Genomic DNA, 10,875 nt, shown 5'->3' with positions numbered 1-10,875 from the left:
GGGGCACGCTCACGAGGATGATGAGAAGAAAGGCATCCGGCAGTAATGCCTCCCATTGCCGTCTGTGTGTGTGTGTGTATCATGCATACCTGTGTACATGCGTGCTTGGGTAAGGGGAAAAATGGAAACCGAAGGCGCTTTTCGTGACATGTGAGTGTCACGGGCGCGGCTCTGATCGCGCACACGAAATGTGCGCTCGCACTCTTGTGCTGCTACCACCACCCACATCAGTACCAGCGGGCCTCCTCTGTCTCTCCCTCCATCTGGTATCCTCTTTCTGTTTCTCTTGGCTCCACACACACACACACACACATGCATACAACCGTACAGCTTCCGACCCGCATCTCTCCCCCGTAGGACAAGATGGCCAGCATCAAGTGTGGTTCCCGCCGCAAGGCCCGCCGTGCGCACTTTCAGGCCCCGAGCCATGTCCGTCGTGTGCTCATGAGCGCCCCGCTCTCCAAGGAGCTGCGCGCCAAGTACAACGTGCGTGCCATGCCCGTGCGCAAGGACGACGAGGTCATCGTGAAGCGCGGCACCTTCAAGGGTCGCGAGGGTAAGGTGACGGCGTGCTACCGCCTCAAGTGGGTCATCCACGTCGATAAGGTGAACCGTGAGAAGGCGAACGGCTCCACCGTGGCCGTCGGCATCCATCCCTCCAACGTCGAGATCACGAAGCTGAAGATGACGCACCACCGCAAGTCCATCCTGGAGCGCAAGGACCGCTCCTCCAAGTCTGACAAGGGCAAGGGCAAGATCAGCGCCGCGGATAAGGCCATGCAGCAGATGGACTAGAGATCTCGCCCAACGAGATGGTGTGAAAGGGATACGTATGTGAGAGGTGACGTAACACCCCCACACACACCCCACATCCCACACTCACACACGTCGTGGGTGTTCGCCTGGAGACGTCTGCGCGGCTCTTCTCTTTCTGATTTCACTCATTTCAACTCAAACGCGAACAATCAAAAGTCGACTCGTCTCACCAGCGTGTGTGCGCGGCGTTCCCATCCTCTCTGCCGCCCCCCCCCTCCCCCTCCCCCTCACACTCACACACACCCTCTGCGTGCGTGTAAGCTTCTCAGTGGTGGAGGGGCGAAGGAGTGCCTTACAGGCGGCGCCGTAGTTGGCGGTGTTGTCCGGATTAGTGTGATGCGAGTGACCGCCCCTCACCCCCCATTCGTCCATCCCCTCGATTCGTTGCTCAAGATGCGAGCTTGTGCGTTCGTCTTGCCCCCATTCTCTCTCTCTCTCCTCACTTGCTGCTCTGCATACTCGACTGTGACGGTGGTGCATCCACCCACTCACCCGCTTCGCGGCGGCTCATGCGCACCCCTCGCCCCAGTGGGCAGTGTGAGGGCCGGCGGAGCCGCGCTCGAGTCACGTCGACACACTGCCTGGTCATGTGGGCGGCGCACAGGCGTGCTCGCCGTCGCAGGTCGCTCCGACGCAGCGCCCGTCCAGGACCTGGCCGCCGGCATTAGTGGTGGTGCGTCGCTCTGACCTCCCCTACCTTGTAGGTGCTTGGCCCTGTCACCACGCGACGTGGCTTGGCATTGGCAGGGTTAGGTGGGGGCTGCTTGGCGTCCGCCCACTGAGTGGGGGCGCCGTGCCCTGAGATGCCATGCGCTGTATGAGGTGTACCCCGGTGATCAGGGCCACGAAAACACTGCTGTGAACAGGACAGAGGGACATCATAGTGAGCCTCCTCAGTGCCCTCTGTCATCGCCTGCCATCCCTCGGTGCAAGGAACCTCGAGCGTCGTCACCGACACACCGATGGAGTATAGCGCCTTTGCCAACGCGCACGCCCGCCAGGAGACGCAGCGGTGTCTGTGGTGCGATCATGAAGCCCGCCAGCGCTGCTGTCATATCTCTAGCGTGTCTCCTCTAGCTCTTCCGACGCACATCACACCACCCTGGAACGAGCACGCTAGCGACCGTCACGCTCTCAGCGAGGAGGTGTGGACGCCGTTACTAGGCCTTCTCCACCCCTCATCGCAAGGTGCATGAGTCGCCGCTGCGTTGGTCCTGGTCGGTGCTGTTGCGCTTCCCACTTCTCTCCACGGGTGATCACGTGACTCGATGGCAATCACAGACCGGCCCAGCGGAGACGGTCGTCGGTGGATTGTGTGGTGGGCACCACCTACGCGCGAAGCAACGCTGCGTCTACCCTCTCCCCCCCCCATCTTCCCTCGCAACACCCGCTCGCAAAAAGGAGGAGTAAAAGGGCAACGATGCGACAGACCCGAGAGTGAGAGCGCGCACAATACGGAGGTGAAGTGATGGGGCGCCAACGGCAGTGACGCTGTCCGCCCTTTTCCTTCCTCCACCGCTTGCCTCCTCCTCACCCTCTCTACCTATTCGTCTAGCCCTTCCCACCCTTGCTCTCCTGCACCCCACCACCACCACTGCCACCTCAGCCGGCGTCCCCCTCACGCAGTATCGGGGTCTTTCTCAGGTTCCATCTACAGATTCTCCCCAACTACCCTTTCCTCCTCCTACCGAGGGCGTTTATGTTTCGAGTTGCGCCACGCCTCCTCGCCGCCTACACGGCAGCCGACATCCAGGCAAAGCTGGAGTCGAGCGAGGCCCTGAAGCCCGTCCAGTCCATCCGTGTCGTCGATGTCAGCGCCGGCTGCGGCAGCTTCTTCAACATTGACATCGTATCGCCGGTCTTCCAGGGCAAGTCGCTCATCCAACAGCATCGTCTAGTCAACGGCGTCTTGAAGGAGGAAATAAGCGCCATCCACGGCTTCACACTCAACACCAAGAGCCAGTAACCAACGCACATGGTCTGGGCTGCCGTACATCGGTGAGGGTGTCTCTCGTGTGCGCGTGTGTGTCTCGGGTGCGTGTGCAGGCGCACTGGTCTGCTAGCGTAGGTGAGAAAGCGGCGTTTTGCTCAGCCCTCCCCCCTTCCCTCCTCCTCTACGTCCGTCATGTTGCCTATGCATGTCTCTCCCTCCCCCTCCGGTGCTCCACGCGTGTGAGGGCTCCATGGGTGGCGACGGACGGGGAAGGGGCGCAATGCTTTATAAAGCTGAGGAAAAAAGCAACAGGTACGTTGTATCAATGGTCGATAAGGCAGCCGAGCACGTGTGCTGCTTGTGCATCCTCAGCGCTAGCTCGCAGAGGGTGGAGAGAGCCACGGCTGCATATCACTCTGTATACACTCGGTGCTTGACCGACGGGAAGGGGGGCCATTGCGCTCACTGAAGGCACCAAAACCCGCCCTTTTTGACGCGCAGCGACCACGATGGTGATGCGTCTCGCCATCTTTGCACTCTTGCCGCGACAAAGCGCAGTGCAGGCGGCAAGCTCCCCCCACTCACCCACCCACCCACGCACGCACACGCACATACACGCCTTCACGTAGATCCGCGTGCAGGCGCGCGTGCCCACCGTCGTGGCAAAGAGCTTAGTGTCGTCACGATCGCCCTCTCCTCTCCCCCACCCCTCAGCCCTCCCTCTCCACGGCGAATCAGACCCGCAGCTCTCCGCAACGGCATGTGCCTTGGTTTCTTCTCTTGCTCTTGCTGTTGCACCAACACTTTCCCTTCCGTTTGGCCCTACGTATCCCCTTCCTGGCAGAGCCCCCTCTCACCCTCCCCTCTCCCTTTGACGGACAGACAGCGACAACAGCGGCGGGGCGACTGACTGCATTGAGCCGCAGCACTGCGACAGACGGACACGACTGAGCGCTGCTCCTCTCCGTGCTGGCTCTCCCTCTCCCCTCTCCCCTCCCCCCTCCCCCTTTACACTCCTGCCCATCCACATCTTTCCCCGCCACTGCTGAACTCGTTCCTGCCACATTACCAAGTCGTTCTCCGCCCCTTTCTTCCTACTGCTGCCGAGAGAGTCATGCAGGGCAAGTCCATTCAGTCGATCACCGGCCGCCCCATCCTGGTAACAGGGGCGGCCTCCGGGCTCGGGGCCGCCACCGCACGCTTTCTAGCGCAGATGGGCGCCAAGGTGACGCTGCTGGACCGCAACACTGCGCAGGGGGAGCAGGTGTCGAAGGAGATCAACGGAAAGTTTGTTGCCACAGATGTCTGTAGCGAGACCGAGGTGCAGGTGGCCATCAAGGCAGCGGAGGAGTTCGCCGGCAAGCCGCTCTTCGGCGTCGTCAACTGTGCCGGCATCTGCCCAGCGGCGAAGGTCGTAGGCAAGAAGGGCGCTCACTCCCTCGACCTCTTCAGCAAGGCTGTGCAGGTAAACCTCATTGGTACGTTCAACGTATGCCGGTTGGCCGCCGAAGCAATGCAGAGAAACACCGCGCAGATCGGCGCTGATGAGGACCGAGGCGTTATTGTGAACACCGCGAGTGTGGCGGCCTACGAGGGTCAGATCGGCCAGGCCGCCTACGCAGCCAGCAAGGGCGGCATCGTGAGTCTGACACTGCCGTTGGCCCGCGAGTTTGCTGGGCAGCGCATTCGCGTCAACACCATCTGCCCCGGCATCATGGAGACACCACTGCTCCCGCCCGACTTGGGTGCGGCGCTAGGGGCGACTGTCCCGTACCCGCCCCGTCTTGGCAAGCCTGAGGAGTTTGCGCACCTGGTCTTCTTTCTCTTCTCGAACCGATACATGAATGGCGAGTGTGTTCGCCTTGACGGGGCGACCCGTATGACGGCCAAGTAGTGTGCACACACAGGCACGGTGATGTATCATTGTAGATGTGCATGCGCGCACCCCCTCTCCTCCTCTTGTTCCCTTTCTTTGGCTCCCGTGTGCTCCCTGTATTTCGTCCCGTTCGCTTCGGTTTTCCTTGCGCGTGCGCGTGCCGGCGATTCTCATGCACTCAACATTCTTCTCCTCTTCCGCGTGTCCGATTTTCTCTGCCGCACACACAGCGTGAGGTCACACGCCACCCATCGCGTGGTGCGAAGCATCCGTCGACACACGCGCCAGGGCAATGCGCCGCCTCAGCCATCGGAGCATGGCGTCGGCCTCAAACCCTCCACCCACCCACCCACCCGCTTCGCGGCGGCTCATGCGCACCCCTCGCCCCAGTGGGCAGTGTGAGGGCCGGCGGAGCCGCGCTCGAGTCACGCCGACACACTGCCTGGTCATGTGGGCGGCGCACAGGCGTGCTCGCCGCCGCAGGTCGCTCCGACGCAGCGCCCGTCCAGGACCTGGCCGCCGGCATTAGTGGTGGTGCGTCGCTCTGACCTCCCCTACCTTGTAGGTGCTTGGCCCTGTCACCACGCGACGTGGCTTGGCATTGGCAGGGTTAGGTGGGGGCTGCTTGGCGTCCGCCCACTGAGTGGGGGCGCCGTGCCCTGAGATGCCATGCGCTGTATGAGGTGTACCCCGGTGATCAGGGCCTGCATATCCCCTAACGAAACAAAACTGTAGAAGCAAGGAGGTGTCTGTCATCCCATCGACTCGTCCTGCGGATGGGAGTGGGCAATGCACTGGTAATTGAGAAAGGCTGGCACTCTGGTGCCTAACTACTTTGCAATGGGGAGGCACCGCGCGGACAAAGAGCCTTGCAAGTTGATGCATGGCATCATGTGGCGTCTGCTCTTCCATGCGCCACTCCCCACCCACCCACCCCCAACCTCTCCTTAGCGAGCTGGAGCTCTTCTGATCGCAGGGCTGCTCGCCGGCCTCCCCCACGCCATCTCGGCGGTTGCCTCCTTCGCTCCTACCTCATCTTGCTCCCCATCTTCGTTTCGCTCGCACATGTCACGTTGTCCGGCTGCTCTCTGCGACGTCCCATGAGCACACGAGCCCACAAGGGAACGAGCACAGTCACAGACGCACAGAGACAGACGGCGGTCGGACTAAGACCGTCGTCAGTAGCTTAGTAAGCCACACAAACGCAGGCCAGCTAACTTGCTTTGGCGCAGCACTTCGGCCCTCAAACCCCCTTCTTGTTGTTACTCTCGCGTCTCTCCCCAGCTGAGGGTGCCGTCACCTCACGTCGAGAAGGCGCCAATGGACGCGTGGGCGGATACAAGTGATTCCGCGCCAGCGGCGGCGATGGTCGGCGCCGGCGATCCGCCCGACGCTGAGGAGGACACGGCCGTCGCTGCGGACGCGAGCATGCAAGACAACAACGGTGACGAAGAGGCGTGCGACCCTTCGTTCTTCGAGGAGGAGGCGGAGTGTGCCGCTCTGCTCGCGCGCGCTGCAGAGCTGCTGCCGCCCACAAATAAACAACTGTTGCCCTCTGTCGGTCAGGACCCCAACGGAGTGGCTGCCATGTTGGAGGATCGCTTCGCGAAGATCATCGACCGCTACCAGAACAGCCCGCACCTCTTGCACCCGTACCTGGAGGTGCTGATACAGCCTCTCGTGGACCTGCTCCTCCGCTATCTACCCAACGCCGCGGAGCTGTGGGCACGCGAAGCGGGGTCGGGAGCAGGAGAGTCACTCACGGCAGCTGGGGCGGCATCGGCACCACCGGCGTCCGCGACGGCGACACAGACGCTGGTGGTGGCGAGTGCGCTGGGCCAGGACTTGACCATGTTCGATGCGGACGCCCCCAAGACCCCACTGCACATAGTCTGCAAGGCCCTCTACAGCGTCGTCAAGACCGCCGGAGAGAAGTGCTGCACGAGTCACTTCCCCAACAACGTGGGGCACTACGAGGACGTCTTCTACACGCTTCAGCTGTGGGTGGCTGACGTGACGCGGCAGCGCGAGTGGGAGGTGCGCTACTGCCTGCTGCTGTGGCTCTCGAACCTCGTCCTCGTGCCCTTCTCTCTAGCCCTTGTCGACACGAACGCCGCCGAGGAGGGTGGCCGCTCGGCGGCGGTGCGACGACTGTCGCTGTCAGACGCCACCCTTGTCACAGCAAGCCGCTTCCTCGCCGACACGTCCAAGTGCCGCGAGGCGGCGGCCCTCCTCATCGCCCGTCTGCTCACGCGGCCCGACAGTGCACGGCATCGAGGGCTCTTCTTCGACTTTGCAAGCTTCATTCTGGAGTCCACCTCGCCAACCGCGACCATGGGTGTTGGCGGGGCGGCGGCGGCGGTGCCGCCAGAGGCGCCGTGGGCCTTCCTCGCCGAGGGCACGCATAGCACCTTCAGCTCACTCTTGTCGCAGCCTTTCCTGCTGCCTGGCGTGCTGCTTGCGATCGCGAAGACTATGAAGCTTGGGCGACGGGAGGAGCTCGTCCGCTTTGCACCTCGCCTGATGACGTGTGTGGCAACCGTCTATGAGCATCACATCAACGATAGCCTCCTCTGCAAGACGGCGACAAAGGTGGGCCAGCGGCTGGTGCTGTCTATGTTGAAGCGCCGCCGAGCCGAGTGGCGCTACAGCCGGCACATCGCCTCCCTCAGCGCCAACCTCGGCGTTGCGGGTGCCGAGGGCGCGGCGCAGCTGAGCGTGCGGCAGGGGGAAGAGGCGGGCAGGGACGACGTCGGTGAAGACACGATCGGCGGGCTGGACGGATACGAGGAGAGCCTTGAGACTGGGGTTGGGCTGCTTCTCCATGCCGTTGGACACAAGGACACGGTAGTGCGCTGGAGCGCAGCCAAGGGCATCGGCCGCGTCTGCGAGCGGCTGCCCGCTATGTTTGCCGAGGAGATCATGGGTGAGGTACTAGGGGTATTCAGGAACGCGTACAGCGACGCCCACTGGCACGGCGGCCTCCTTACGATCGCTGAGCTGTGCCGCCGCAGCCTCGTGGGTACGGCGCTGCTGGAAAAGGTGGTGCCGTTGGTTTCCGAGGGCCTGGTGTACGACCTCAGCAAGGGCACCTACAGCGTAGGAGCACACGTGCGGGATGCCGCGTGCTACACGTGCTGGTCCGTGGCGCGCGCCTACAACGCTGAGGACCTCGTCATTCACGTGCGCGAGCTGAGCGTCGCGCTTGTGGTGACGGCGCTTTTCGATCGTGAGGTGAACGTGCGGCGCGCAGCGGCTGCCGCTTTTCAGGAGTGCGTCGGTCGTCTCGGCAACTTTGAGCACGGCATTGAGCTGGTGACGACGGTGGACTTCTTTTCGCTTGCCTCGCTGCGGAACGCGTACACGGTAGTGGCACCGGTGGTCGCGCAGTACGACACGTACCGAGATGGGATGCTGCTGGTGCTCGTTGGTGCAAAGTTGCTGCACTGGGACCGCAACGTGCGCCAGATGGCCGCCATCGCGCTCGGGCTCGTTGCGATCCGTGAGCCTGCCGCTACAATTCTCGAGGATGTGCTCCCGGAGCTGCTGAGGCGAGTCGAGGACACGACAGTGGCGACGCGCCATGGCGCCATCCTCGCCATCGCGGAGCTCATCCGCAACCTCACGCCGTCTGCATGGAGCGAGCGTCACATAGTGCAGTTCATTGGTATGCTGACAAGTCTTGAGGCGTCTCGTGGCTTTAGCGCACGCGGTGGCACGCACATCCGACAAGCGTGCTGCGTCATGCTGCAAGCTATTGCTGGCCAGTCCCTGCCTTTGCCAAACACGGTGGAGGTGAGCCGAGTTGGTGGGCGGGTAGACAAGGTGCGCACCCTCGCCGTCGTCTTCGCATTCCTCAAGGACTCGTGGGACAACATTTTGGACTGGGTGCAGCACGCCGCTGCGGACACCTTCTGCGCGGTGGCGCAGACGTATTTCGTGAAGTTTCTCCCATTCTTTCACGGCAAGGTGTTGACGGAGATGTACGAAGGCTGCTTGCCGACGCAGCGTGTCCTGAGTCGGCGCGGCTTCCTCGCCGCGGCAGGTGGGCTGCCTGCGACGCTGCTGAATGCACCGTGGGCACCAGGGGCTACGACAAGTGCGGACGGCGCCACCAGTGGCGCATCAACCCCTCTCGCGTTCGAAGCGTTTCTCCCCGTGCTGCAGCGTGCCTCGCTGTTGAGTGCCGAGGACCTGCAGAACCCGGAGCTGGCGGACGCTCATGTCCGCCGCAACGCGGTGCGCGCGCTCGCACAGGTGCTTGTACGCATCGACCCCGGCGCGCCACCTGTGACGCCGGCGTGGTACACCGCCGTGATGGAAGGAACAGTGCTGCAGGCGCTGCAAGACTACGCGACGGACAAGCGCGGCGACGTCGGGTCGTTTGTGCGGCTGGCCGTGCTTGAGGAGCTTCCCTCTCTGCTGACGTACGGCCTCACAGCCGCTGCGGCAGTCCCGCTCTGCACGGCGGCCACCCAGACGCGTGTGCTGCAAGGCGTGGTGCGATGTGTCTTGGAGAAGCTCGACCGTGTACGGGCCGTGGCCGGAGGTGTGCTGGCGCGGGTGCTGCTGGACGAGCCATGTGACAAGGCGTTCTGGGCCGACGGGGCGGACAAGGATGTGGGTCTGAGTAACGACGAGCTCAGTATCAAGACCGAGGTGGCGCTGTTCCGGACACACCTTCGGCGCTTGGTGGCCCATCCTAACGGAGAAGACAGGGACACTGGCGGCGAGCGCGGCGAACCACTCGCCTGGAACAATACGCAGCAGGTGATCAGCTGCATTGGCCCGTTCGTGCTGATACACTGTCCTGTAAGCCTCGCCAACGCCGCGATGGAAGGCCTCGTCGTGGCTGCGGGTGACCTCTCCGAGCACGTGCGCAGGCCGGCTGCGGCGGCGCTGCTCAGCGCTTTCCATGGTGACCACGCGACGAGTGCTGAAGCCTCGGCTGCCTTGCCGCAGCGCCTGTCTGCGTGTCTCATGGACGTCCTTGTGGCGCACGAGCATGAAGAGCGCATGCTGAAGCCGGCCAGCCGCGTCCTGGACCTGCTCATCAACGAGAGCGTCTTTGCTGTCGAGCAGCACCGCGCAGTGCTGGAGATGCTGCGCAAAGAACTGAAGCACTTTGCGCTGAACATCATCGTGCTGCTGGCGATGGTGCCACTCTTGACGAACATGTGCCGAAGCCCTGACATCGAGGTGCGGCGCGGTGCGTGGACGCTTGCGCTGACGATGATTGCCAGTCGCTACCCCAAGGTACGGGCCAAGGTGGCCACAGACCTCTACGCGTCGCTGCTGGTGTTAACCTCCGGCGCGGTCGCCCCAGAAGGCCTCCCACGGGAGGGGTGCAGGTGCGCAATGGCGCACCTCATGCTGGTGCAGTGGGACGGCAGCGACGCTGCGCGCACGCGGACTGCGCGCGACGAGCTGTACAACATGCTGAAGATTGACCCCCCTGCCACTCGAGCCGCCAGCGCGGGGGAGTCGGCAAATAAAGACGCGCAGCGCGGCGCCATGCAGCCGGCGCGGAGTCAGCGGGGTGCGGTAGCCGCCACGTACAAGTCGCTCGTGCAGGAGGCCGGCTACTGAGTTGGCTTGGAGAGGAAAGGAGGGGTGAGCTCACGTGCTGTTGTATACGACGTCTGTGAAGCCCGGCTACAGTTGGTGCCCGTGATACCTGCTCGTTGCTTGTGCTGCACATTGTCGGCTCTACTGTGGAGTGTATATGGGTTTATGCACACTGCGCGCACCCCCCCCCCTCTCTATTCGACCTCTCGCTCCCTGACGTGAACCACACGGATGTAGATGACTGCCATGCCGCTGCTTCCGTAAGAAGCAAGGAACAGAGGTGCTCAGGCGTGTCCGCTTCTGATGCTGTTCGCTGTCTCCATGGTGTACACGGAGTGTCAGAGCGATATGGGAGGACCTCTACCGCATCGTGCGGCACACGTTTGCACCGCTAGCTGCCTTCTCCTTCGTGCGTGTGTGCGTGTGTGTATATCACATGTCTTCCATGCACCCTCCGCCTCCCTCTAACTCTTCCTGCCTCTCTCTCCCGCTCTGTCTGTGGTTTGTGGCGTCTTCCAGCGCCGCCCCTACCCCCGCATACCCGGTCGCACGCACGTCTAAGTTCTTGAAAGTCCGCACTCTCCGCACTGGACGACCCCGTCCTCGTTGCCGCCGCGCGCACCGTCATGATTGCCCGACAGCCTCGCAGCTACCCCTCTCCTGTGCACATGCGCACGCACGC

General features: G+C 63.0%; 4 protein-coding genes and 1 pseudogene across 4 annotated transcripts, besides 1 other annotated feature; all 5 read left to right on the top strand.

Annotated features, from left to right (window-relative positions):
- Window positions 1-363: 363 nt before the first annotated feature.
- On the top strand, window positions 364-795 carry LMXM_24_2050 (putative 60S ribosomal protein L26; the record flags this gene model as incomplete). The annotated part of the gene is made up of 1 exon (XM_003875974.1): window positions 364-795. The coding sequence occupies one exon, from the start codon at window positions 364-366 to the stop codon at window positions 793-795; it is 432 nt and encodes a 143-aa protein (XP_003876023.1).
- A 983-nt stretch (window positions 796-1,778) lies between these two features.
- LMXM_24_2045 lies at window positions 1,779-2,285 on the top strand (annotated as a pseudogene).
- Window positions 1,779-2,285: a sequence feature.
- A 230-nt stretch (window positions 2,286-2,515) lies between these two features.
- On the top strand, window positions 2,516-2,782 carry LMXM_24_2040 (conserved hypothetical protein; the record flags this gene model as incomplete). The annotated part of the gene is made up of 1 exon (XM_003875973.1): window positions 2,516-2,782. One exon carries the CDS (start codon window positions 2,516-2,518, stop codon window positions 2,780-2,782), a length of 267 nt encoding a protein of 88 aa, XP_003876022.1.
- Window positions 2,783-3,863: 1,081 nt separating this feature from the next.
- LMXM_24_2030 (3-oxoacyl-(acyl-carrier protein) reductase,putative) lies at window positions 3,864-4,643 on the top strand (the record flags this gene model as incomplete). Its single annotated transcript, XM_003875972.1, has 1 exon — window positions 3,864-4,643. The coding sequence occupies one exon, from the start codon at window positions 3,864-3,866 to the stop codon at window positions 4,641-4,643; it is 780 nt and encodes a 259-aa protein (XP_003876021.1).
- A 1,302-nt stretch (window positions 4,644-5,945) lies between these two features.
- On the top strand, window positions 5,946-10,214 carry LMXM_24_2020 (putative tubulin folding cofactor D; the record flags this gene model as incomplete). Its single annotated transcript, XM_003875971.1, has 1 exon — window positions 5,946-10,214. One exon carries the CDS (start codon window positions 5,946-5,948, stop codon window positions 10,212-10,214), a length of 4,269 nt encoding a protein of 1,422 aa, XP_003876020.1.
- Between the last annotated feature and the right edge of the window lie 661 nt (window positions 10,215-10,875).

Source organism: Leishmania mexicana, chromosome 24, assembly GCF_000234665.1.
Source record: "Leishmania mexicana MHOM/GT/2001/U1103 complete genome, chromosome 24".
NCBI lineage: Eukaryota > Euglenozoa > Kinetoplastea > Trypanosomatida > Trypanosomatidae > Leishmania > Leishmania mexicana.
The sequence above is the reverse complement of the archived record's forward strand: the minus strand, read 5'-3'. Positions and strand labels throughout refer to the sequence as shown.